General features: G+C 37.8%; 1 protein-coding gene across 2 annotated transcripts in view; it reads right to left on the reverse strand.

Annotated features, from left to right (window-relative positions):
• LOC127415250 (epidermal growth factor receptor substrate 15-like) overlaps positions 1–25,347 on the reverse strand; it is a 34,205-nt gene extending 8,858 nt beyond the window's left edge. For both annotated transcript variants that reach the window (XM_051653922.1, XM_051653921.1), the window contains exons 1-20: positions 25,258–25,347; positions 22,425–22,466; positions 20,684–20,773; positions 20,299–20,346; positions 20,105–20,200; positions 19,558–19,620; positions 19,259–19,384; positions 16,899–16,958; positions 15,974–16,174; positions 15,551–15,696; positions 15,203–15,356; positions 14,047–14,132; positions 11,107–11,179; positions 4,067–4,228; positions 3,410–3,607; positions 2,169–2,552; positions 1,154–1,243; positions 845–959; positions 712–756; positions 113–432 (exon numbers count right to left, since the gene is read on the reverse strand). In XM_051653922.1, the coding sequence (XP_051509882.1) occupies positions 113–432; positions 712–756; positions 845–959; positions 1,154–1,243; positions 2,169–2,552; positions 3,410–3,607; positions 4,067–4,228; positions 11,107–11,179; positions 14,047–14,132; positions 15,203–15,356; positions 15,551–15,696; positions 15,974–16,174; positions 16,899–16,958; positions 19,259–19,384; positions 19,558–19,620; positions 20,105–20,200; positions 20,299–20,346; positions 20,684–20,773; positions 22,425–22,466; positions 25,258–25,284 (2,526 nt within the window). In that variant the 5' untranslated portion in view covers positions 25,285–25,347. The remainder of the gene's footprint in view (positions 1–112; positions 433–711; positions 757–844; positions 960–1,153; positions 1,244–2,168; positions 2,553–3,409; positions 3,608–4,066; positions 4,229–11,106; positions 11,180–14,046; positions 14,133–15,202; positions 15,357–15,550; positions 15,697–15,973; positions 16,175–16,898; positions 16,959–19,258; positions 19,385–19,557; positions 19,621–20,104; positions 20,201–20,298; positions 20,347–20,683; positions 20,774–22,424; positions 22,467–25,257) is intronic.
• Positions 25,348–27,998: the final 2,651 nt, after the last annotated feature.

A 27,998-nucleotide genomic window follows, 5' to 3' on the forward strand; every position in this document is an offset into this window, starting at 1 on the left:
AGTGTGACAGAAGCTACAATAAAGAATGCTAACATAATCTAACTTAAGTAAAAACAAATATATCAATTCTAATGAGATTTTAAAATATATTATTTAGCTTTATAATGCTCACTGCAGGTATCTCTGATCCTTCAAACGGGTCGTGCCCTGTGCCAGCCAAACTGAAGGGATGGGATTCTGCCTGGGTGTCCATTTTCGATCCAAACGGATCTGTTTCTTGGATGTTACTATTGCTAGAAGAAAATGGGTCTGGTATGACTGCATTGCTGGTCCTGGATGTGAATGGATCTGGCTCTTTGGGGTCTGTGGTGTTGCTGAATGGGTCAGAGGAGCTGAAAGGGTCTTCCGAAGGGAAAACGACAGAATGCTGTTTGAAGAAGTTGTCAGCCGCAAAAGGATCAGCGCCTTTGAAGGGGTCGCCACCGAAAGGATCTGGACCCGAAAAGAAAGGAACCAAAATAGATTTGTGCTGTGAATGGATTTTTTGCAAAAGCATTATAACGGTTCTCAAACCTGTCCTGGAGGCCCCTCAACACTACACATTTTGGAAGTCTCCTCAATCAAACACAACTGATTCAACTCATCAGTGGAGACTCCAAGACTTAAGTTGGGTGTGTCACAAAAGGGCGACATGCAAAATGTGCAGTGCTGGGAGGCCTCCAGGACCAGTTTGAGAACCACTGCATTATAAGATGCCAAGAAAATACTCACCAGAAATATCAACTTTTAAGAAAGGGTCATCAGTAAATGGGTCACCTGCAAAAGACAGATTAAGAATTTTTAAACAGGTTTACTATTACTAATTAGTCATTGTTGATGATTTTGCCATGTGTGAAAATCCTACTTTCAGTGAAGGGGTCGGACTGGAAAAAGTCAAGGCCAGGAACAGCGGGCGGGTTGGTGGGCGGGTTTAGAGCTGGCTGGGCAGCTTCCTTCTTCTCTAGCTCCACAGACTCTGCCTACATGACAAAATCCAAAGACATTATGCAAAAACATATTCCTTTATTAGAATGAAATCATAGTTACATATACTCACAATCTAAAAAAGGGTTTTGGCTAGTGCTGTATGATTAACATATTATTTAATATAACTGTGAATGTGAGGAACTTTGCATTGAAAGATGCAGAATTTGCATTCTAACTTGCTGCCCACCTTTGGTGTGCTAATGGCAGGCTGCTCCTCTGCCTTTTCCTTCTCTTCTTCTACTTCTGGCTCTGTGTTAACTGGGCTTGTTGTGCTTTCCTGAAAACAAATTGCAATAAAAATTCAATTTATGTTCTGAACAAAATGCTGGTGTGGTTACTACAAAATAAATAATGTAGGGCTGAACAATAAATCGGAAAAAAATCAAAATCGCGATATGATTTAGTGCGATTATCAAACCCCAAGTGGTGCAATATAAATAAATAAATAAATCTGCACGCGCCGCTTGCTATGCTTACTGTATGTGCGCAACACTGTTTTCTGTGGTGTATTGCACATTCTTAAAGCAAATTCAATTTACAGCGCTCTAGATTCACTAATTGCACATTTGCATAATTCCAAATATGTTTGGCCGCTAAAAGTTACTATTCAAATCTCAAATAACCCCATAACATCAGGTTTTTGTGCACAGAAGAGCGGATGAGAGCATTTCTCTGCATTACAATGCTATTTCAAAATGTAGACAAAAAACAGGTACACAGTGAACAGATACAATGTGAAGATGTTGTGAATCTTTTTGAGTTAATCTGTTTGTCAAAATTGAGTTATGTCTAAAATTGGGACTCAAAAGTATATTATTTGACCTGTGTCCATCAGGTTTGGCTTAAATATGCTCAAAGAAAACGGGGTGTGAATATTGCAGTAACCACAAAATCCACACTAAAACTAGTAACTTGGAAGCCATTTTTCTCAGTTTCAGTGTTGTTGTAGTTACTGCGTTTACCTTTGTAGGGCAGAGTAGCATGTCAAAAAAAAGCTGTCGTCCAGCTGTCTCAGAAATTAATGTTAGGTGTTACCATATTTTGCTTTTTTAAATCCAATTTTGTGTAAAAATGTCTTTTGGCACTCCAATCAAATAATGTGGCAATAAATACAAATACTTCCACTTCTCACAATAAATTAGATAATGAATATAGTGTATGTTTATATAAATGATAAGCTGTAACAGTAAGTGATGTCGTACCGTGTTGCCCTGAGGCCAGGCCATAGCAGTAGAATTAACAGTGGAGAGTGTACTTGTGTAAAGGTCAATAGCAAAAATATCAGCTTTAGGTTCCTGCTCCTCTGTGCTGGTGGATGTCTCCTCCGCTTCTGATGTGGGCGCCTCCTCAGTGACTCTGAGCTCCAGCAGCTCGTCCGTGGACGTTTGTTCCTCCTCATCCTGGAATTTGTCCTCTTTGTGTTTCTCTGGCAGCTGTGGTGTGGGTTGAGGCCACTGCAGTTGCTCAGTGTGCTCAGAGGAGGGCGCTGTTCCATTGACAAGCACTGGCTCCTCCAGAACTTTCCAGGTGAGCCTTGCTGTCACTCCTCTCTCCTCTGTTTTGAGTTCTGCCAAACGCTCCTGTTCCTAATGTAAACCACACATATCATGTGATAGTCAAGTCAGGGCAGTTTTATTTGAATAGCACTTTTAACAATACATATCACTTAAGAAATAGCTTCATAGGCAACGGTGGCAAGCAAAAACTTCCATAAGAATTTTATGTAGAAGAGAGAGAAAAACCTGGGTAAGAACCAGAATCAGCTGTAGGACAGACATTCACTTCTGGCATGTACAATAAAAGTACATCTGCCAAATATTTTCTGGATACATAATATGTGCAATACTGGTGATATGTTTATTAAATTAATAATCTAATCTGTTAGTAAGGCAATCTTAGGTTTACATGAGCAGTTAAAATCAGGCTACAGTGGGTTTTTGCGTAGTCAATTTACAGTTTTCATCTAAGCAAGCATAACACAATGCGTAATCGAATATTGAAGGACGTCAGCTGAGGAAGTGTCGGTAACACGTCATCTCTGTCTTTTGGCGCATGTGCATAACAACAATTGCGGTACGAGCTGTTGGTCCGACTTTGCAATAATCAGATGTCTTAATTTCCAACAGATAACCAATATGTTGAAAAGAGGAGCAAAATTAATAGCTAACTAATAGAGGTCAACCGATAGTGGATTTTGCCGATACGATAACTAAGGCGGTGGAAAAGGTAGATAACTGATTAACCGTCTGATCGGTTTTTTTTCTTATCAATTTATAGAATGATCAAAGAGTTCTTAGTCTTTCTTTACTAAGATGTGCAAAGACACTGAGGCTACAAGAGTGCAAAATGAATCAATTGACGATAACGATAGTTCCAAAAAGCAACTATCGGCACTGATTAATCAGTAAAACCGATATATATCAGTCTACCTCTACGAACTAACCTGAGAAATCTGTGTGCAAGATTCTTTCACAGTGTCCTCTAGGGGGCAGAGTTGAGCACGGGCAGATTGGACTTTCTCTCCCAGTCGGCGTGTCTCGTCCTGCAGACAAAGCAACTCTTCCCGGGCCCTGCTCAACTCCTCCTCATAGTCACCGATTCTCTGCTCCTGCTCTGAGTGCTCTGCCTGCAATGACTGGATCTGAATGCACACAGAGATGTAAGAAAGGAGAGATAGAACAAAACACAAAAGGAGATCAGTGTGCTGGGAACCACTGAATGAATGCAATGAGAATACTGGCATTCGTATGCATTTAAATGGAATGAATATGTGAAATGGTGAGAATTCTCCCTCTCTTCTTCTCTCTGGCTGCATCCTAATTTGCATACTATCCATACCAAACAGCATGCGAGATTACGATTAGTGCGTCCCAAATCATAGTACACTGAAAATAGTATGCAAAGGTGTGAGGGTGGTAAGCTATTTCCACTGGATTGTCGAAATCTGCACAGAAATGTGGGCTAACCAGTGTATGTACCTCAAAACCTAATTCTATCGGTCCAGGTCTCTCTTTTTTTCCCCCACTCTCATTATCTTTCATACTAATTTGTCCATCTTTTTCTCTCCCATTTTCACACACAAGTCTCATTTCTCTCATACCAGTTGACTCTCCTGGCTGCATTGCTGCTGTATGAGTCCGAGCTGCTCCTCTAGGGAACGTTTCTGCTCATCTAGCCTCTCCAGCTTCTCCTGCACCTCCTGTCGCTCCGCCTGCAGATGGCCCAGCTCCTCTGACCCCTTCTGCACCTCCTCCTGCAGGTCCTGAGAGAGAGAGAGAGAGAGAGAGAGAGAGAGAGAGAGAGAGAGAGAGTGAGAGAGAGTGTGTTCAACAGAGTTAGTCAGAGTCCTTTATTGCCCTATTAATGAACATGAATTCATCAACATTGACAAAAGTGCTGAGAGCAAAGAGCTCAAACCGCTCTTAAAGTCAGTCTTGTATTACATTATAAGCAAAGCTAAAAAAGCACTAGGGAGCAAGAAGATACAGAGACAATGAAAGTGAGTGAGTGTTTAAAACCAGTTATAATGATGCACCAGTCAGAAAAGACAAAGTAAACAGAAATGAGGCAATACAGGCAGCACAATGGCAAAGTCTGATCACATCATCTGTTTACAGTAATCCTGATGACTCGAATAATGAACTTCAAACAGCTGTAATAATGCATTAAAACAAAATGAGGCTATAAACTGCATGTAACAAACATTAAACAACAAAAACACACAATCCAAACCCTAATCTCCGTACACATGGTGCAATATTTATGCAAGCAGCCAGACTGCAAGTGCAGTGGTGGTTTGTGTGTGTTATGTACGTACATGCTCATAACTTCAGAAATGTGAACACAACAATCATAATGGGAATAGATAAGATCATACAGATTGAATAGTCATGAGTCATAACATTATAAAATCTCAACTCGTAAAATACAAGCAGCACATTCGTTTCACTTAAAAACTAGTGTTTTTAGCCATCCGAGTCACGCTATGAGAATAATTTAAAGATACATGTTTTAGGTTGTGTTTGGACTTGTTTTAATCACAATGCTGTTCTGTAAGTAACAATGTGCTATTTCCCCACATTCTGTTTGTTTCATGAAGTAATAAGCGAAAATGATTGCCCCCAAGTAACATACAACATTTTATACATGTTCGGCCTCCGATATATCGTGCAATGCCTGTAGCAAATTTCACTTCTCTCACTTAAATGAAAAATAAAATCAAGTTTAATCCTTGTCCTTCTAAGACGAGAGAGGGAAAGTAACAAGTTGGGAAACAAAGCATAAACAATGGAACTGTTGGAATTGTAATGTTAGTCTCAAGAAACCAGATTTTTGACTACTGAAATAAAGGTCCACTCTGAAGCTTAATCTGGCCAATAAACGTAACTTAAGACAGGAAGAGACTGTCTGACCGACATGTAAAGCAACCAACCACAGTTTTACTAATCAGTCTTATCAGTAATATTTGATACCACATTAATAGACGGGCATTCTTTTTCAAGCCAATATTAATTGTGGAAAATTTAGAAATTAGTGGAAATAGCAACCAAATTAGCCCAGTTGCTAGGGAGGGTAGAGTCACATGGGGTAACCTCCATGTGGCCGCTATAATGTGTGGTTCTCGCTGTCGGTGGGGTGTGTGGTGAGTTGTGCGTGTATGGCACAGAGAATAGCGTGGGCCTCAACAAGCGTTACGTCTCCGTGGTAATGTGCTCAACAAGCCACGTGATAAGATATGTGAACTGACGGTCTCAGACATGGAGGCAACTGAGATTGAGGCGAGTAACTACGCCACCATGAGGACTTGGAGCACATTGGGAATTGGGCATTCCAAAAGAAATTAGTGGAAATGTGTATAGTAATCAGAATTTCTGTCTGTCTAAAAAGTAGTGGTAAATATTATTTCACAGTATATCAAAAACACACGCACACCAGAACGATGTTTGTAAGGTGCTGAGTCTAAACAATGTCTAAAATCCAAAAAAGAGAGCTCGCACACTTACATAGTGGGTCGAAACGTTAACCAAAAATATTTTTTGGAGCAGTAAGTTTGCAAGCTCTCTTTTTTGGATTTTAAATATTATTTCACAAACATCAGGCATATTTATTTACACTTATACAAGATGAGTAAAGACAGTCAGATTTGAATCAGAATCAAATTGGAACTGCCGATTTTTTTTCCTAATTTGCAATTTATTCCTGCAAATATCTAATAAGCCAATTGTTTGGAAGCAGTGCAATGCATTAAATCATGCAGATATGGGTCAGGAGCTTCAGTTAATGTTCAAATCAATCATCAGAATGGGGGGGAAATGTAATCTCAGTGATTTTGACTCTGGCATGATTTTTGGTGCGAGATGGGCTGATTTGAGTATTTCTGTGACTGCTGATCTCATGGGATTTTCACACACATTCTCTAAAACAGTGTTTCCCAACCTTTTTTCTGCCACGGCTCATGCTGTGTGAGGTCACAGGTGGCAAGAGCGCTAAATGGGTAATGAAAAAACAACAAATTTGCTTCTTTTCTAATTTATAGATTTGTTCTTACAATGCCACAACAAATTACAGGGATGCAAACTCATGAGGGGTGAAAAAGGTAAGAATCACTGGTCATTGAACATTTCTTCTGGGGATATTTTTTTTAAAGAATAAGCTAAAAGCAGCAATTCCAGCTATTTTAGTGATTCAAGTTTATTCAAGTTTAAAACTGTGCAGAATTAGCTGCAAAATAAAGAGTATTTTGGTGAGGCTTGCTTCAGTTTCACAAATTTGTTTAATTTTATTAACTGATTAGTTCAGTGACTCCTTCTGGAAATGTCACTAGGTGGCGACAAATGAGAGTCTTATGTGCTATGAGTGAGTCAGTGAATCATTTTGAGTCGTTCATGACCAAAATCTACCAAGAGACTTTATAGTGTTTAAGCATTAAAGGAACAAAGCAGATCTATAGTCTTCCTTCAGTCTGAGCATTATTTTTCATCCAAAAAAACAACAATAATAGTCTAATAATAGTGAGTTTCAATAACGTCCTTACCTTCTCCTTTATTAAAACTTGCATGGCTACAAATCTACTGACTTCAGTACAAGAATTATAAACACAAAGCAGATCTACGGTATCATTTTCCTACAGTAGCCTATTTAAACTGCTGAGCATGGTTTTTATCAGAAAAGACCACATATAGACAAATAATTTTGAGTTTCAATAATGTTCTTTCGTCATTGTAAAGCGCATTTCACATGAGTTGAGTCGAGGCGTCAACACTCCGTTCAACACCAGCGTCAAGCGCGGCATTGCCCTCCACATGACAAGAGCTGCAGAAAGCGTCACAGAGGGGCGATTTTACGAGTTTGCCACGTAAAAAAGTGGGAGGTGTGCATAATAAACATTGAAAACGTATTTGGAAGAGAGAAAAAAGCTTGCAGTTTCTTTGATAGCAGAAAGTAATAAAAGGACTCGTTTATGTTTAGGTCTAAGCGTTTTCTTGGTGAATTTAAATTAGTTCAATAACTGGGGTCTCTGATATTCATAAATGATAAGGTAATATTTAATTAAAAGAAATTATGAGACATTCAATGTCTCTTAAAGTTGGAAAGTTTTTAAATATTTCTTGTTGCTTAGTACTCTCAAAGACATTATTTGTGAAGCAAAACCGTGTGTGTGAAAAACACTTTGGTGTAAAGTGGCGTCACTTCATAGACTTCAATGTATTCTGCAGCGCAGAAGTGAAAGACCCTTAACGTGTATTAATATCAGTCAATTTTGCACATTAATCACTGCTCTTCACAATCACAAAAGTGACCGATTATGGTTTCAAAATGGCGAATTTTTCAGAAATTGAGGAGTTTGGATCCCTGAAATTATTATTTTTTTCATGCATTTATTTATTTTGTGGAATTTGATAATTTTGCATGGCACACCTGACAATCTTTCATGGCACACTAGTGTGCCACGGCACAGTGGTTGGGAAACACTGCTCTACAGTTTACTCAGAATGGTGCCAAAAGCAAAAAACAGCTCGTCAGCTCGCACCAGTCTGGCCGTTCTCCATTGACCTCTCGCAACAACAAGGCGTTTGAGTCTGCAGAACTGCCGCTCACTGGATGTTTTTTTGTTTTGTTTTTGGCACCATTCTGTGTAAACTCTAGAGACTGCTGTGCATGAAAATCCCAGGAGATCAGCAGTTACAGAAATACTCAAACCAGCCCATCTGGCACCAACAATCATGCCACAGTCAAAATCACTGAGATCATTCTGATGGTTGATGTGAACATTAACTGAAGCTCCTGACCCACATCTGCATGATTTTATGCATTGCACTGCTGCCACACGATTGGCTGATTAAATAAATCGCATGAATTAGTAGGTCTACAGGTGTACCTAATAAAGTGGTCAGTGAGTGTATCAGATGTTATAAATTAATAAAAAATAAAAAGGGGCCATTTTTTTTGCCCCTACATTTTGAATATCAGGTGCATTTTTGCCCCGAGCCCCCCTTAATTTCTGACCCTGATATCTCCAGTATACTACAAAAGAAATACAGTATATCTGACTGTTCAAAAGCAAAGGTTATATACTGAGGAAAGTGATTAGAGGCATATTGAGATGACTTCTAAAAGAATCAGATCTCAAAAGGAAATAAAACTAAATAATCAAATCTCCATGCACCCACCGCAATAAACTATACACTGCTGACAAAAAAAAGCCATTTCCAATTCACATTGAGGTGCCATGAAAATGTTGGCCATCTGTGAGTGACTGTGTGTGTGTGTGTGTGTGTACTAAAAATAACAGGTCTACAGCAACAGAGCTCAGAGTGAAGATGGAAACCTTCACACTCTAATGCACAAACATCTCCTCATCCAATCAGAGGCTGTGGTGGGAGCTAGCAGCCCCCAAAATAGAATATATTCATCATCCCAGGGTTGAAACACAGCAAAGAGCTTCAACCCAAACTCGTCACTCATTCTTTCTCATTTAATTATTCAGTGCCTGGAGTTGTCGACCAGTGCTGTGTGTTTCACGGCTCATGTATTAAGAGCCTAAATAAATACTGATTACATTCATAATTTGTGAGAAGCCCTCATCTCTGATAGCTTATTGATATTTCATTTTCTTAATGCTCCACTTCTGCATAAGTGAGATCCTTAATCAGGACTTCTGTTCATGGAGAGTTTAAAAGGACATTAAAAGGGACAGTTCACCCAAAATGAAAATTCTGTCATTGTTTACACAATCTCATGTTGTTCCAACCCCATATGACTTTATTTCTTCCATGGAACACAGAAGGAGATATTAGGCAGAATGTTATTCTCAGTCACTATTCACTTTTATTGCAATTTTTGCCCATACAATGAAAGTGAATGGTGACTGAGGCTAACATTCTGCCTAACATTATCTTTTGTGTTCTACATAGACATACGGGTCTGGAACAACATGAAGGTAAGTGAATGATGACAGAATTTTCATTTTTGGGTGAACTATCCCTATAACACCACTGCACGGGCACAAAAATAAGCAAACTTATTAACATGGCAATTTTTAATTCTAAATGTCTCTTGAATTCATGCTCTCAGCAACCCATAAATCACTGCACAAATTATTTTTTTATTGTCGACACAAACCATGTTTATCCATTGTTGTGAAATACATGCACAACATGAGTTTTCTTGATGATTTTTGAGTATGAACAGACTTCAAGCTGTCCACACACAGCCTTTCACATCAACAACAAAAGATATGAGAAGCATTTTCTCCTCCCTTTTAAAAGTCCATAAGCATTTTTATTTTCTCTCCTAGCTAGGCACAATTATATGGTTAGTTGCATTGTATTATCGGCACTCAGTTTTTTTCTTCTGTCCATATTTGGGTTCGATCCACCAGTTGAGAACCAAAACTTTTATTTCCCTAGGACTCTCCCCGAGGTCACAGGTGTGACTGGCACATTTTCAGGTCCGAAAAAGGTAGGAAAACACAGCAAATCAGTAGGATAAATGCCACTATTTGATGACGGCAAAGGAGAACCCTAGAGGAATCAGCTGTGCTATCAATATCCACACACACTTAGCAGATTGCCTTCTCCTCCTGTATGCTTACACACACACACACACATACACACACACACACGCTTTTCCGTCTCATTAGCTATCGCTACCAGTGCTGGCACACAGCTTTCCCCATTCACTCAATGAATAATCACATACTAATACACTAACCTTAACACAGAAATCATACAAATATAACCCACACCCTGTGAAGGATCTACTTCAGGTCTACAAAAATGCACAGGAAGTTGAAATATCACACAGTGGGAAAGAGAGAGAGAAAAGAAGCTTACATCAATATGGATATGAAAAACACAAAATATATGAGGCAGGAAGCCACTGCAGACACACAGACCTTGAACTTTCAACTCTGTTGACAGTCATAGAGGACAGAATAGATCCATGATGTGCAGAGAGCACAGAAAAATGACATGGAAGAGACGAACGATAGAAGGCAGAGCGCTTTCAAAAACAGCTGGCCTCCGTTCTCCTTTTCCTGGCCGTTTATTGATCCAACAACTGGGGGTCGATAAACTCTAGACATGATGACGTACAAAGGAGTCAATATAGAATAAGCTTCAAGACAGCCAGCTGCCTTTAACATCTACTATAAAAGCTAAAAAAATTATTCAATTAAAACTTAAACACAAATCCATTCACCATTCAAATGAATATCTGAAGACAAATTATTTTAATATAGTACTTTCTAATGATAGACCGATATATCGGCCAGTCCGATAAATTGACTGATATTTGGCCATTCATTTCAGCATAAATGTGAACATTTCAGTTGATATATTAGCCTTTTAACATACATAAATATCATATTCTTTATATTAGCATTTTATCGGCCATCAGCCATCCCACTCTCTAGTTACCGATAACAGCAATGGCCATTGCAAAACCCATTAGACGACCACTAATATTTTCTGTTATATTCTTTCAATACACTGTGGATAAATTAGTTATATTCTATCTCTGTCTTTACATGCATAGATAAGAAAGGTCACAAAAAATCTGAGTCTCTTTGTCATATCATCATCATCAAATAAAAACAACATATATTTTGCACATTTATAATTTTTGGCTCATTCATACCTGGACTTCGCTGGTCCTCTGTCGGATGGTTTCCTCCGTCTCTTTGATTTCCTGTTCCACTGCACCCTTCTCCCTGAAAGACCAGCACAGACATGAGTATTTAATCACAGTGGCGATGGCAGGAACAGACAGCCAGCTGCCGGGAGCAGAGTGGACAGCATCTCCCTCCAACACCATCTCTGCATCTGCTGCTGGAGTGCGCGTGTGTGTTAAAGAATGAGAGAGGAGAGGATGTGTGCAAGTGAGTGTATGAGTGTCAGAGCCGCATATGAGCAGATGGTTTTGTGAATGTCAGGAAGCGCAGGAGGTGGGAACTGTACAGTGAGAGAGAGAGAGAGAGAGAGATGGGGGATGGGGGGCTGGAATAAATTGGAGACATTTTCTCTCCATCTGTCTGACTCAGCTATATGCGGGTTCAATTTAGCAAACAATTTTCAATATTTCATTTCTGCATCAAAATTAAACAGAAGGAACACATATGCAAGGAGTATCTTTCTAAATATGAATCACAGCCTTACCTTGATACACTAATTTTTGAAATAAGTGTTTGCCTGAAGCCTATAGTTAGTGCCAATAGCATCACCTAATGAAAAATAATTCTCTTCAAACAGGTTTCCCAAACACTCTTACATTGGTCGGCAATCAGACAGTTCTCCGAACTCACACCATTGTCAGTGTAGCTGTCCAGCTGGTCAGGATGCTCAAACAAACAGAACAATATCTTGATAGCAAAACAGAGCCCGTTTTTTTTACTTTTCGGGCAAATCAACCTACAAATGACTTACTTTAGCTGTCTCTATATATTAAGAATATTAAGGTATTAAGGTATACAAGTTGAGCTCAATCGACAGCATTTGTGCCACAATATTGATTACCACAATAATATTTTCAACTCATCCCTCATTTATTTAAAAAGAATCCAAAATGATGTTTACAGCAATGCACTTACAATAGAAGTGAATGGGACCAGCCCACACAAATTTGAATACACATTGTTTCAAAAGTATGGCCACAAGATGTAAACATTATACGTTAACCTAATTTTAGTGTGATAAAATCGGTTATTAACCTTATCAGTGTAAAGTTACATTAAATATTACAACTTTGCTGCCATGAAGACGCATGCCGCTAAACCATATAAGTGATTTTATCACACTAAAATAATGTAGAAGAGATTTTATCATATTAGAGTCATGATAAGACATATAATGTTTACATCTTGTGGCTACACTTTTAAAACACTATTGTTAGTGCCTGTAACTGCAATTTTACAAGTTGGAAGTATTTGTTGTGGTAATCAATACTACGCCACAAATGCTGCTGATTGAGCTTAACTTGTATTGAATCCAAAATATTCCTTTAAGCGGAAATGCATTAAGCTCCGACTCATACTGTATGAAGGTTTCTTCACATATTCTGATACAGTGAGATATTGCTGCGGTCTTCCCTGCAACAAGAGAGAAACCTGACCAAGAGTCAAACACACACACACACACACACACACACAGTCTGAGTCAGACTCCCAGGGGAAAAGAGCGAGAGAAGAGAAAATAAGAGAGCGACTGAGATGGGATTTTAAGAATAGTACAGGTTAAAACAGGAGTTTGAAGTCTTGGCAACAGTCCTAAAAACAGGCCTATACCCATCCAGAAACCTCCCTGCATGTTTTAAGCAGCCTGGATCAGCCAAAAACAACAGAGCAAAAGATGTCCATACACTCTTTAATGGCTTGTCTCTTTTAGACAGAGGGTGTGGCCTCTGCTTACCTGCAACCTGAGTCCGCTTGATGCTGTGGAGACCTAAGGCAATCCAGCACCGCACGCATCATTTTAGCAGAAAATAACAACCCATCGTATGAGCGAATCTTAAATTTTTCTATCCTTTCTGGTATTTTCTTCTGCCACCTTCATTTAAATTTCTCATTTCTCACTTACTCTTTCTCTTTTTGTGAAGGAGGAAGTGAGCAGTAATCTCACACTGAGAGTGAGTGTACTGGGAGGCAACAGGTGACGGTATCTCCTTTTATTCAAAGTCGGAAGAGCAGAGATGGTGAAAAAAACGAGAGTTGGTGGGGGGGGGGGGGGTGGCTCTTCCTCTTTCTGTGTGTTTGTGTAAATGAGAGCTCCTCCTTTCCTTTCCTCTGTGGAGTAGTAACTACCATCTCAAGGAGAGTTAACCTCAGAAGTCAAACTGCTTACAGGAAGTGATTTAACAATCAAGACATTTAAAGATGAAGTGTAATTAGGTTAAAAAAAAATTAGCATATCCCAGCTTAATATGCAACTACAAGTAAGCCATCCGTGGGTTTGTTTCCCTGAAAAGAGTATACACTGTGGTGCTATAACATCAATGGTCTGTTTAGTTGGCAACTGCAACAATGGCTAAACCAGTGGTGTGAGCTTGGAGGGACTATGTGTTTGTCCAAACAAATGGAATACAGACAGTGTGTTCGGGAAACCTGTTTGAAAATGGTCATTATTTTTGCAATTCCGTTTTGTGACTTTACATTTAAGATCAGTGATATTTGCTTGTCTAAACACTGTCTTTGCTATGAGTGCAGACAGTCTAATTCAACCTGAGATGACCTTCCTTGTTATGATGACAGAGTATGACCAGTAATAAGATACTCATTAAAGAAAGCATTCATCAGTGAAAGCGCATTTGTCATGACCTGAGGACTGATTTGGGCACAGGGCACAAAGATTACTGTCATACACATACACTTCCGTTTCTGTGGTTTCTTAAGCTACTGTAGACCTGTTTGAGGACACTGCCTTGAAACTTCAACTCACATTAAAACATGGCCTGATGGTAAAAAAAAACAAAACAAGTGTCTACAATCAGAGGAATGGACTGAAAGTTTAGGGTTATTCAGGCGTTTAGCTTCGGCACAAGCTGTTTTATCAACGTGAAGAGAGAGGAGTAAGATCAGTAACACACCTCTGTAAGTCCATGATCTCATTACTGAGCGAGTCCAACTCCTTAATAGCAGAGAAATCTGCGGCCTGAAGTGACAAGGCATTGTTCTGGTCAGGAGCAGGGATGGAAGCAGCATCAAAAAAATGAGAAAAAAAAATGAAATGGATGAAATATCATAAAAAGTATGCAACTATTTAGTTTGACCTCCAGTTTCTGTTCTTATTAAACGAAAAAAAAAAAAAAAAAGTCAGACTACGCTTGATCTCATCTGTAGTTGATGGTTGTGCTGATAACTCTGGGGAAGAGATTTACAGTACAAAACTATAATTGCTTTATTATAAACAATTTATAATAAAACAACAAACATAAAAATCAGCAAACGTTTTACACAGCTACATGTATTGCTACATATTCTCACCCAACACATGAAACACTGAAACAAACACACCTACACAAATTACTGATCTACTATGGAACACCTTTTAAAGGGACAGTTCACCTAAAAATGAAAATTCCCTCATCATTTTCTCTGTAGGTCCATACAATGCAAGTGGATGGTGGGCAGAACTTTGAAGGTCCAAAAAGCATATAAAAGCAGCATAAAAGTAATCCATATGACTCCAGTGGTTAAATCCATGTCTTCTGAAGCGATATGATAGGTGTGGGTGCAAAACAGATCAATATTTATGTCCTTTTTTTTTATTATAAATTCAGTTGGTGGCAATATGCACAAAGAATGTGAATCACCAAAAACAAAAGAAGAATGTTAAAGTGAAGATTTATAGTAAAAAAGGACTTAAATATTGATCTGTTTCTCACCCACACTTACTGTATTGCTTCTGGAGATACAGATTTAACCACTTGAGTCATATGGATTACATATATGCTGCCTTTGCATGCTTTCTGGACCTTAAAAATTTTGGTCACCATTCACTTGTATTGTATGGAGCTTCAGGACAGATATTTTTCTAACAATCTTTGCTTGTGTTCAGCAGAAGGAAGAAAGTCATTCACATCTGGGATGCATGAGGGTGAGTGAATGATGAAAGAATTTTCATTCTTGGGTGAACGATCCCTTTAAACAAACTAAATAACATCATTTAGTGACCAAAATGAACATGCATTGGTATTGAAGACGCAAAACAAAACAAAAAAATAAGTTTTATGAGCATCATACCTGTCGTGCTAGCCTATCAGAAGGAGGGATCATATCTGGAGAGAGAGTCTGGGGCGGTTCTATTCCCATTGAGAGCTTCTGATTGATTAGATGTAGAGCCAATGCAAACTGCTCTCTGGTCAGCTTCCCAATGTCGCCTATATCACAAAGCTCCCTATAAAAACATACGTATACACAATATAAATAAGCATGGGCATATCATTACAATACAATCCCCATACAACATCTGAGGGACTGAAAAACGTTTAGTGATAACAAGAGGTGGGTCAGGTTTAATCAGCTCTCCATGAGCATTTATGGAAAATGAAACAATTTATGAAAATTTAAACCCAAGCAGTGGTATCTCACCAAATGCGTGCCAGGGTGGCAGATGGCAAACCCGTCTTGAGAAATATATCTCGGACCTCAGCACCTGATACCAAGCCATCCATGTCAATGTCTGTCTTAATGAATAACTCGTCGTATTTGGCATTATCTGCAGGAGATACCACCCACTGTATACACAAACACACACAAATGTTTTTTTTGTTAAATCTAAATTATTAATTATATTTCATACAATCAATACTTTATGGAATATAATTATATTGGTATGTATAATCCATATATTAATTAAATGCTATAAATATAAATGATTTTATTCATTATTATCTACATAATGAACTATTGAAAAATAATCCATATTGATTATGTGGATTATAATCTAATAGTATTTATAATCCATATAATTTATAATGAGCAACACCCATGTGAATGTGAGATGAATATGACCTGTGGTGGGTTAGGTTTAGCTGGCAGTGTTTTAGATCCAGAGTGGGCGGAGCCTCTCTCTTTATGCTGTGAAGGTGATGGGAGGATGGGCATTACAGGGGGCGGGGCCACTTTTTTCCTTTTTGAAGGTGGAATCAGACTGGCAGGCAAAGACATGGGAACTGGCTCAGACTCCAGGGCTCTGTATACCAAATACATGGCCTAAAACACACAGACACACACACACACACACACACACACACACACACACACACGCACGCACGCACATTAAGTTTAAAGTCACCATGTTAACACAAAATTACCACACTTTATATATAAAGTATGGTAATTTTGTGTTAACCTGGTGACTTCAAACTTGGTATCAGGTGCCGGTCTTTTCACAAATGGAATTACATTTGATATTTAGATGAAATATTTTTTATCTCATCTTAATGAAAGTTGTATCTATGTCAAAAACAACAAAATGGTGGTAACAAAAAAGGACGGTGTCACCCTTGAAAATGAGACGAGGAAAAATATTTTGAACATAAACAGATGTGTCATTAAAGATTGTTTTCTCCAAAAAAAAAAAACAATCAACTTCACAGTACCAAAAGAAATCTAAACACATTTGAATAAAACCAACAGATAAATCAACGATAAAGCGGATAACTTCAGATGTTACATTTCCAGTTTATTTTCACTTGCTAGAATGTAGCTTATATAGTGAAGTTTGTGATGCACATAAATTAACTGATCCGATCTAAACCCGAGTCAGTCTGATTATAAAGGGTTTATACCCTTTTAGTTATAGAACAGGGTCAAGTTTTCAGACAACCAGGCAAAACCATGGGAAATGCTACAACAGGGTCAGCTGCAGTCCAGACTTGTTTAGATTGGCTCTAGACCTGAGCAATAAAAGTATGTTTAATATCACAGAACTCACCACAGCAAACTCATCTCTGTCCAGCATTCCATCTCTGTCGATGTCACTGAGCTCCCAAACCTATAACGTTCATTCAAGAGAGAGAGGTCAGATCAATTTGATCATGTAGAATCATACATTATATTGTAAGTACAAATACATTATGCACTGAGTAGGGCTGTCGATTTAACATGGTAATTCAGTGCAATTAATTACATCAAAAATAATGTGTTAAAAATGTCCCCAGAATATTCCTACCACCAGAACAATTTAAGCTTGAAGTACCACCTGTTTTCAGCAAAAACAAACCACTCTCAGGCTTGCTTGACACTAGCAACTTCACAAGATGAGAACACGTTCCTGCATTCAAACACAGCTGGGCGGAGCACATATCCGAATGCAGGGATCTCGAAATGTGTTTTTTTACATTTCAAACTATGTTTAACTTGACACAGCGACATAAGAATGCTGTGTTTAAGATGCAATGCAACTAAAGCGATGTGCTCCAAAAGCATTCATCGACACGTTTGTAAACCACAGTAATGTAATGCATTATTATGGTATATGTATGGTATATTTGGTATATGTAATATATATTATATTTATCATTATCTAAATATAACTAATTATATTTAATAATTAAATATTGAATTACTGTTTTTTTGAGGGCCTTTCTCAGCAAATCTTTATACACTTACTGAGCACTTTATTAGGAACACCTGTACACCTTCTTATTCATGCAATTATCTAATTAGCCAATAGTGTGGCAGCAGTGAAATGCTTAAAATCATGCAGATACGGGTCAGGAGCTTCAGTTAATGCTCACATCAACCATCAGAATGGGGAAAAAATGTGATCTCAGTGATTTTGACCGTGGCGTGATTGTTGGTGCCAGATGGGCTGGTTTGAGTCTTTCTGTAACTGCTGATCTCCTGGGATTTTCATGCACAACAGTTTCTAGAGCTTACACACATTGGTGCCAAAAACAAAAAAAATCCAGTGAGTGGATAAAAACAACTTGTTGATGAGAGAGGTCAATGGAGAATGGCCAGACTGGTTTGAGCTGACAGAAAGGCTATGATAACACAGGTAACCTCTCTGTACAATTGTAGTGAGCAGAATAGCATCTCAGAATGCACAACATGTTAAACCTTCAGGCATATGGGCTACAACAGCAGAAGACCATGTCGGGAACTTTTAGGACCATAGTGTTCCTAATAAAGTGCTCAGTGAGTGTATATGCGATTAATTAATTAGCATAACATGTAATTAATTTGATTAAAATATTTTGTCAATTGACAGCACTAGTACTGAGCTCTATGGCTGTATATTTGTACAGCAGTTTTGACAAGAGTAAACTTAGAAATAACAGACTTAAAGGTTCTGTAAGCAATTTTTTTTTTTTTTCAATGAAAGGTATGCAAAAATACTCCCTGAAAGATATCACTGAAATAAGTGTCATGAGATATCTCACCGTTCTCTGTGATTGCTCTAGATTTTGTAATGCCTGTCAATCATTTTGCGCATTCTCATAGTGTTGTCGTTGCAGCTAATTATTGAGGCTTAATGGCATATACTGATTTGTAATTTGTCAGTTGAGGGCACGGTTTCACTACTGTTGTGTTTGACAACAGTGGTAACATGGTTTCAGTGGTGTCGGTGCAGTGTTTTGGAAAGAGAGGGCGTGGCTAAATCAACAGCTCGGTCTTGTGGAAGTTAGAACTGCTAAAATTGTTTGCCGCACCTTTAACAGTCTCTAAAAATTAACTCAATAAGTATCAAACCTTGTCCATACCAAGGCAATTATTCAATCAAAATTTAAAAAATGGATCGTTCCTTTCCTGGATGCTGATTGGTCAATACTGTGTTACAACCTTGCAAGAATAATCAATATAGTTACAGCTATAATAAGAAACACCAGTTCAATTTATTAATACACAGAACCCTTAGCATTATTTTATACCAGAACACAGAACAATGCAGTTAATTAATTGTCAAAAGGTAAAATAACAATTACATATTGTTTTATTCAAAAAGCAAAAAGGCACTGAATGGGTTGCAAAGCCCTTCAGCCCGAACTATATTTAGAATGCCAAAGCTATTTTATTTTATTTCCAAAGAAAATGTCCATATGTAGGGTTATGAGTCCATATGTAAGTGCTTAACTATTAACACCAAAGTGTGATCTGCCACAGCCTTGGCCTTTAGATAAACCAAAACTTCAACAGGACCGAAACACACTAAAGATATGGCTCCAGAGCACAGCCTGGTGGTTAAACCTATATGTGCATCCTATATATATGAGTTTGAAGTTGCATCCTGTTTAAAGCCCATATTCTACCATCCTATTATAAAAATGCTGGCCACCCCGATCGTCTTACCCTGCCAAGAACATCCACTGGGAGTTTAGAATTGAGGAGCACTGGTTTGACCCTATCGCCCGTAAGCATGCCGCCCACTGGAGAGAGGCTGTCAAAGATGGCATCGAATTTCAGCTTCTCCTCTTGCTATATGACACACGCAACACACATACACGGGCTACATGACTAAATAAGCAACTACATTTAACTGAAAAAAAGATTTAAAGAAACACCAAGAAAATAATTGGAGTAATTTTAATGACAACATTTATCTAGTGTTAAAGTTATTAAAGCCCACTCATTTGTAGGTGATATCTGACCTTGACTACCCATGGTGTGTCTGTTGGAACGGGGCCAAACTGAAGAGGGCTGCTAGGGTCATGCTAGACAGGAAACAGAAGAACAGTTATTGACATACAGCTGTTTTTGCAATGTGAGCAAAGAAAATCACTAACTCAGCAGTTTAATGTTGTGGCGAGCAGGGCGGGGCTGAGCAGCGTCTGGGCAGAGCGAGGCCGGGAAGATAAGTGATGAATGAGTTCCACCTGTGTGCCACACTGGTGTCACATTCCAGTGAGGGGTGGCTGGAGTATTTATGAAGAGGAGACAGTGGCAGACGTGAGAGAGAGAGACACATGAATATGTATTTGTGTGTTCGACGTGTCTGTGGGGAAGCAGCACGTGGAGTTGTTTTATGTTATGTTTAAGTGTAAAATAAATGTCTACGTGTTGTTAAGCCGGTCCCAGCTTTCTCCTTGCCCATCGTGTGAACTTGTAACATATGTCATTGGTAATTATACTCCCAGGTCTTCCTGGCTTATGAGACAATTGTGATGTAGAGGAAGAGGAAGTAAAGGTCTGACTTACAAACTTTGGGGGAGGGACAGAAGCATTCAGACTTTTAGTAGACACATCAAGTCCATTCTGAGCACACGCTACCAGATGGAGAGCTACAAAAAATTGCTGAAAAGAGACAGCCAGACAAATGTTGTTCAAAATATACTGCACAAAAAAGTTGTAATAATGTAGCCTGATATAAATGGTTTTAAAAGTGAAAATACCTGCTTGTTCAGTGAGCCTTTGCGCTCTGAATCTGCCAAGTCCCATATCTGAGGACAGAAGAGCAAAATAATCCTAACGGTAAGCATAGTTATTAAGCAGTCATTTACTTCCTTAAAATATATATAATACTGCATGCCACAGCACTGAATGTGCGCAAGCGACCTGTTCTGCACAATAGAAAGTTGCAAATTAAGCAGTTTCTCATGTATCAACAACATGCAGAAAACAAAAGCATCTATTCTTTTCTCTGATTAACACTGTTTTTTTTTTTATTCTGTATTCTTATCGATACAAGTCATCTTGATGTTTCCAGAAATTGTTAATCAATTGAACGATTTTCATTTCCTACACTTGTATTGAATAATGCTGTCTAATTAATGTTACCTTGCCCAGGACCAGATCTGCAAGGCTAGATCTCTTTAAAAATAAAGCTGCATCGCCAGCTGCCACACGGCCACTGCCGGATGGATCTACCTGTGTTGGAATAAAGGAGACAGGCATTACACACTAGTGTGGTCAACTGTCTTTTGCTTTTCAAAATATTTATTTTACTCTAAACATTCTAAAGCAAAACACTTAAGAGGCCATTCAGAATCAGACCGCATGCGTTCTTGCATTTAAAAAAAAAAAAAGCCTGAAGCAGCGCAAAAAATAGAACACAACGTAAGTGTTTCAAGACGCATTTTTAAAAGTTGACGTTCTTTTTAACCTGACACAGCATCTCAAATTAAATGTATATTTAAAAAGTGTGACGCTCCAGCACGAGACATTGAAAAAACGTGAAACGTGCGTGGACTGACACAAAAACGCGTTCGATGTGAACTGTCCCTACGGCTTTAGATTTTCCTAAAGTTAATCAATTCTTGTATTTAAATGAACTTTTTTTATCACGCAAATAATTAATACTGGTTGTTAAATATAATATAAATAAATATATCACAAAATTATACAACTTAGAAGTCATCATTATGCCTTGAGTGACCAATCAAAATCAAGTATTCCAGACAGCCGTGTAAAAAGGCTTATTAACAACTACACAACAAATGAAAGGAAAATTCTGAGTTCAATACTCAAAGTTCAGCTCAGTCAACATCATTTGTGGCATAACGTTGATCACCAAAAAAAAATAAAAAAAATATTTAGACTTGTCCCTTCTTTATTTGGAAAAAATCAAAAACCTGTGTTATAGTGACACACTTACAATGTAAGTGAATGGGGTAAAAGCATAAACGTTAAAATAAGCTACTCAGTTCAGAAGTCTAGCCACAAGATGTTAACAGTAAGCGTGTTAACATGTTTTTAGATAGATAAAATCACTTTCTAACCTTTCCTGTGTAAATTTTAGCCAATTTCACAATTTCGATGCCATGATGACATAATGCCTTAAACCCTAAAACAACCGTAAAACGGTTTACGGCTCACATAATACACAAATTGTAATAGAAAAATATATGTAAGCGCTTTTATACAATTTTAAGCTTCACATTTCTGCCTTTAAACTGGCCCCATTCACTTCCATTGTAGGTGCCTAACTGTAACCTCAATTTTTTCTTTTATTTTTATTTTTAAGGACGAATGAGTCAAAATTATATTTTTGTGGCAATCAACATTATGCCACAAATGCTGCTGATTGAGCTTAACTTGAACTGAACTCGGAATATTTGTTTAATAAGGAAGGCCTTTACAGATTTACTTCAGCATGCATTAAATGATTAGGAGAATTAAGAGCCACTGAGATGTATTTCCCCTGCATAAAACTCATTTTCTTATCTCAGTGTGTCCCGTCAAACATAGCACTCACACAACCCGCAAATAAAATCAGGATCAATGCAATGTACATATGCTTTTCTGGAGTGCCTCTGGAGGGTAGCAGCAAGGTTTCAACCACATGCCAGTTCAAACAGGCTGCTTCACTCTCCCTGACCCGTTCAGTTTGCAAAAGTCATCACTAATTCATAGAGGTATCCTCTTACTGAGAGAATGACACTTACGGGAGGCAGAAGCCTCAGAGTGCTTTAGGCCAAACTGAGAGTGGTGAGAATTTTATTTCTTTGCTTCTGCCAAGTGTTCTATTGAATATAATGCCAAACTGAGATAAAGCACAGATCAAGCTGACAATGCTTACCTGTTGATAGTATTTCTCATAGACAGGATTCCCACTTGAAAGCTGCAACCAAATACAATGGAAACTGGTTAAGATGATACAAAAAATGTGTTTATCTCTGTAAAACAGGTCAAAAATTCACACTGATAAAACTAATAAAGATGTAAACAAGCCAATTGTATTGCACATTCTTGAAATTGCTCACTTTCTTAGCAGCACTGCTGATATTAAACCCACCTCTGAAAAGAAAAGCCATTTGGCAACCATACCTAAAACATGCACACCTTTGCTGAAAACAAAGATGTAGATTATAAAATGTAGATTATATAGTCATGGTTGGGTGAAATGACAACAGAGGTCTGTCTCAAACACAGTAATGGAGGCTTTTGAGTCTTCTGCCATTGTCAGCCGTACACCACACAAACATTACGCTTTTGTTGCATTATGATTCACAATAGTGGGGCAGAGTAATGCAGCTGACTGCAAGCCAAACGATCGATATCGGGTTTATTAACGGCCAAAAGGCTAATTTATAACATATGTAATTGAATCAAGTGAATTTGGGGAACTGGGACAGTTCACCAAAAAAACGCATGCTTGCACTGTTCCAAAACTGTATGACTTTTTATATTCTCTAGAACTCCAAAGGAGAAGTTCAGCAGAATGCTCGAGCTAGTCTGTTCCATACACTTAAAAACAGATGGGGACGAGTGGCTGTCAAGCTCCAAAAAGGACCATAAAAGCATAACAAAAGTAGTCCATATGACTTTGGACACTATATTAGGTCTTCTGAAGCCATACGATAGCTTTGTTTAAGGAAAAGTCTCAAATTTCATTTGTTTTTCCCTGAAAATCTTGCTTTAAAAAACGTGTTTGACAGCCGTGGTCGCCATTCACTTTCATTGTAAGGAAAAGAGCAGCTTGGACATTCTGCAATAAATAATTCACGTTTTGTATTTCACATTTAGTTGAACTATTCCTTTAAAATGTTATAGCAAATAGATGTTCTGAGTAAACACTAACCCTATTAGAGACTCACACCATCATGAATCTCTTAAAAAAAAAAAAAAAAAAAAAAAAAAAGAAAGTCTGTATCATAATGCATAAGCATCAACTTTTTATTTGGCCATGTTAGACTGTACGTTGTGCCAGATCCAAAATGCTCTTTGGTTGCAGTTTAACAGCTGTGTCTCTCTCATCAGGTGGTTACTGGTGCATGCTAATGTGATGCTGGCAGACAATATTGAGCAAAGTGCTACCAAACAGTTTCTTGCCCTGCTGAGAAAGGAGTTGGTGCTTTTGTTGCACTAAAATAAAAAATAAAATAAAAAAAATAAACCACTTTGCCCTTTCAGGCTTTTCTGATTCCAACTCACTTCCGGAGACTATTCTGGCATGTTCTTTTTTCAGCCACTGCACTCCTATAAAAAGGGCTTTGTAAGCCTTGATTAAACATACAACAAATAACACAATCAACTAAATCAAAACTATTGTGGCATTAGATTATATCCTGTTTTCCAACCAAATTACAGAGCCAAACATACTTGATCTACACTAGAGAGGTGGTAAAGTTCCCAGTTGTCTAGATCAATGCGATTTTCATGAATCATAGGAAGCAGAACAGACAAAGACATAGACTTGCCTCTTTCCGTGCTTAAGGTCTTCTCAATGAGGTAATGCCACAATGCATATTTCATGCATGCAGGCCATGCATCTAAAAGTCTGCACACCATCAGTTGTGTGTATGTGGTCTACACTTCAACCATCTGTGCTATTAGAGAAGTGTTATACTTAAGCAATAAAAACTTGACATGCAGAGTGATCATTTCAGCCCACAAACCTAATCAATGCATGAATCCCTGTGGACTATTTGGGCTTTAAAACAGTTATTAGTGATTCTATGTAATGTGGTACGCTTTCCGAACCCCTCCTTATAGAGGAACAGCTGAACGTGTCTGAAACTCACTGAAATAAGTTTCTAGATCACTGCACTGATGTTTTGGCACTTTAAGATAGAAATGATACTTTTTTGGAGGTGGTTTAGCGATCTAGCTAGTGTCAAATGCGCTATAGCTAACTGGCTAATTACTCTGCAAACTCTGTAAACTAGAACAAAAAGTTGTCATAGCAGAAGATAATGAGGACTATCAATGCAAAACATACGCGATAAGACTGAACTAGGATTGCATAACCTCAGTGTGCAAAAAAAATATATAACATTTAGTTCCTATTTACTGTTGAGAATAGGTAAGCTAGCAATGCAGCACAAGAACTTCCTGCTGTTTTACAATGCCACTAGAAACAGTCTGGATTTCTTGTTTTAATCTACCAAACACAAGTATTCCAGACAGCAATATCTGATCTAAATGAAATAAGTCTTAACTGTAAATTATGCAATGTAATATTCACATTTCATAAACTAATGCAGGAATTATCACTGGAGCAGCTGATATCTGAACTGTAGACAAACACTCAATTTAGATGCATTTTCGCGCGTTTTAGCCAAAACATTAAAAATAAAAATAAAAACACAAACGGATCTAAATCACTTTGGACCATCTTAGGACATGTATGCGCTGGTAAAATAAACGAAATTACTTAAATCCACCCCAGTTCACCACTGACACAGTAAGATACGCCCTTACGCAAGTCCCTCAAACACCAGACTGAAACTTTTTCTCTCTCCAAGCAAATGGCTGAAAAAACAACTTTTAACATCTGCGATAGGACCGCAGGGTGTGACCCTTTTCCACTTTAAACCGCAATTTTTAAACCCAACAGATCTTATAGACGTTTGAAACGAGCCTGAAAGTGGTTTGTAAAGTGTTATATTTGTGTAGAAAGGGAGGGTTACCTGAGTCAGGGAGAGACTGGCAGCCATAGTGTTTCTGTTCCCACTAGTTCATTCTGCGTTGCGATAGGCAATGGGCAATATAGGCATGATGCAAAACATGGCACTGGAATCATCAGTGGATGAGGAGGCCATAGTAGCCAATGGACAATATAGGGATCCTGGAAAACCTGGTCCTCGAGTACTCACTTGAGGTGGAGGGGATGGCCAGTGGGCAGGAAAGAGATGATGCAAAACCAGGCAATGGAGTTGTCTGTAAATATGGAGCACATTATCAGTGGACGACAGAGATTGGCAATGACCCCGCGAGCTTTGGCAAATTTAGTTAAGTTAATAATAAATAGAAACCTTCAGAAGCGCTCATTGCATTCATTGACTGAAACAAACCTGTGGAAGCCCATTTCCGCCACATCAAAAAAAAAAAAAAAAAAAAAAAAAAAAAAAAATCTAAATAATTTTTTTAGAGTTAATAAATTATGAGATAAAAACTTGAAATGATGAGACACTGTCATAGTTTTGAGATACACTTAATTATAACTATGAGATGCGAAGTTATAAGAGTTACTAAATCATAATTATGAAATACTAAATTATAATTATGAGATTACTTTTTATCTCAAATTTGTGACTTATCTCATTATTTAGATTTTTTTCATCTCATAATTATGACTTTTTATCTCATAAATATGACAGCATCTCATAAATATTACTTTTTATGTCATTATGACTTTTTAATCTCATAACTTTGACTTTTTTTCAGCAATGAATTTGTATTTCATAATAGTGACTTATCTCATAATTATGACATTTATCTCATAATTTTGATTTTGTTATCTCATAATTATGACTTTTTATTTCAAAATTATGAATTTGAATCTCATAATTGTTCTTTTTTTATCTATAATTATGACTTTTTATCTTAATGTTGGAATGCCCAATTCCTACTACTTTACTAGGTCCTCGTGGTGGCACGGTTACTCACCTCAGTCTGGGTGGCGGAGGACAAGTCTCAGTCGCCTCCGCTTCTGAGATAGTCAATCCGTGCATCTTATCACGTGGCTCGCTGTGCATGACACCGCGGAGTCCCACAACATGTGGAGGCTCATGCTAAACTCTGTCCATGCAACTTAGCAACCGGGCCAATTTGGTTGCTCAGGAGACCCGGCTGAAGTCACTCAGCACACCCTGGATTTGAACTCGTGACTCCAGGGGTGGAAAATTTAGACTTTTTAATCTAACAATTATGACTTTGTATCTCATAAATATGACTTATCATCTCATAATTTTACTAAGTATCTCATCATTTTGACCCTTTTTCTCATAATTATGACTTAGCATCTCATAAATATGAATTTTTATCTCATAATTTTGACTTTTTATTTCAGCATGACTTTTTATCTCATAATTATGACTTACCAAAGCACGATTTTTCATGTGGCAGAAAAGGGCTTCCATATTCCATGGACTGGAGCTTGCAATTTTAGAAAGCATTTGCAAGTCGGAATATGTGGAGTGGAATATTGTGAAGCCTTCATTTGTGAAGTGAATGAGTTTGTGATTAAAAATGCATATATATATATATATATATATATATATATATATATATATATATTAAGTGTTTTTTGAAAGAAATGTGCACAAAAAGAAATACAACCATGGATTAGCAGGGTTTCCCTAAAGCAGTTGTGTAACTGTGATTTGTAAAATGAAATTGTGATGAATGCCAATGTTGAATTAAATTTAAAAAATGTACATCCATATTTTTAAAGGGATATTCTGGGTTCAATACAAGTTAAAGGAATAGTTCACCTAAAAATTATAATTATCTTATTATTTACTCATGCTTATGTCATCTCAAACTTGTATGACTTTCTTTCTTCTGCAGAACACAAATGAAGATATTTTAATGGAAATACTGTTTGTCCATACAATGCAAGTGAATGTTGACAACATTTTCAAGCTCCAAAAAGGACAAGAAGGCAGCATAAATGTAATCCATTAAACTCCAGTGGTTTAATCCATGTCTTCTGAAGTGATCCAATCGATTTTGGGTGAGAACAGACCAAAAAGTAACACATTTTTCACTATAACTCTTGACATCAGCAGTCTCCTTGTCGATCATGATTTCAAGCTCGATTACACTTCGTAGTGCCATCTAGCACTCTGCACATGCAAATTTTGAAGCTGCCGTGTTTAAAAAAAAAAAAGTATGTTGCTAACAAGTTGCTAGATAAGAACTTCTTTGGTTTTCCTTTTTTGTCAGGCATGTTCACTCACATGCTTGTGATATTTATTGTCCATATACTTATTTTTAAAAACACGGTGGCTTAAAAATTCACGTTTAAGATATGTTGAAGAGCAAAATATCCAAGTATCTTTAAGTAATGTTTACCGCAGACATTTTTTTACTCATAAGTTGAAAAAAAAATAAATAAAACTTTATAAAAACCAATAGGAAATTCCTGAGGGAACCCATGGTGAATTAGCCTTCCGTGTTTGCCTACAAATTTTAGTCACAGCTGAACAGCTCTATAGAGCACAACAGTTTGGTTGACAGACAGACCTACCGTAAACTCTGAGGCTGTTCATCGATGGTATATGCTTCTGATAGTGCCATCTGTCTGCATTATTTCAACTTCAGTGTTTAAAAATGGAATTCCTGGGCCCCTGGAGTCGTGAGTTCAAATCCAGGGTGTGCTGAGTGACTCAAGCCAGGTCTCCTAAGCAACCAAACTGGCCCAGTT

This window comes from Myxocyprinus asiaticus, chromosome 24 (genome assembly GCF_019703515.2).
Source record: "Myxocyprinus asiaticus isolate MX2 ecotype Aquarium Trade chromosome 24, UBuf_Myxa_2, whole genome shotgun sequence".
Classification (NCBI taxonomy): domain Eukaryota; kingdom Metazoa; phylum Chordata; class Actinopteri; order Cypriniformes; family Catostomidae; genus Myxocyprinus; species Myxocyprinus asiaticus.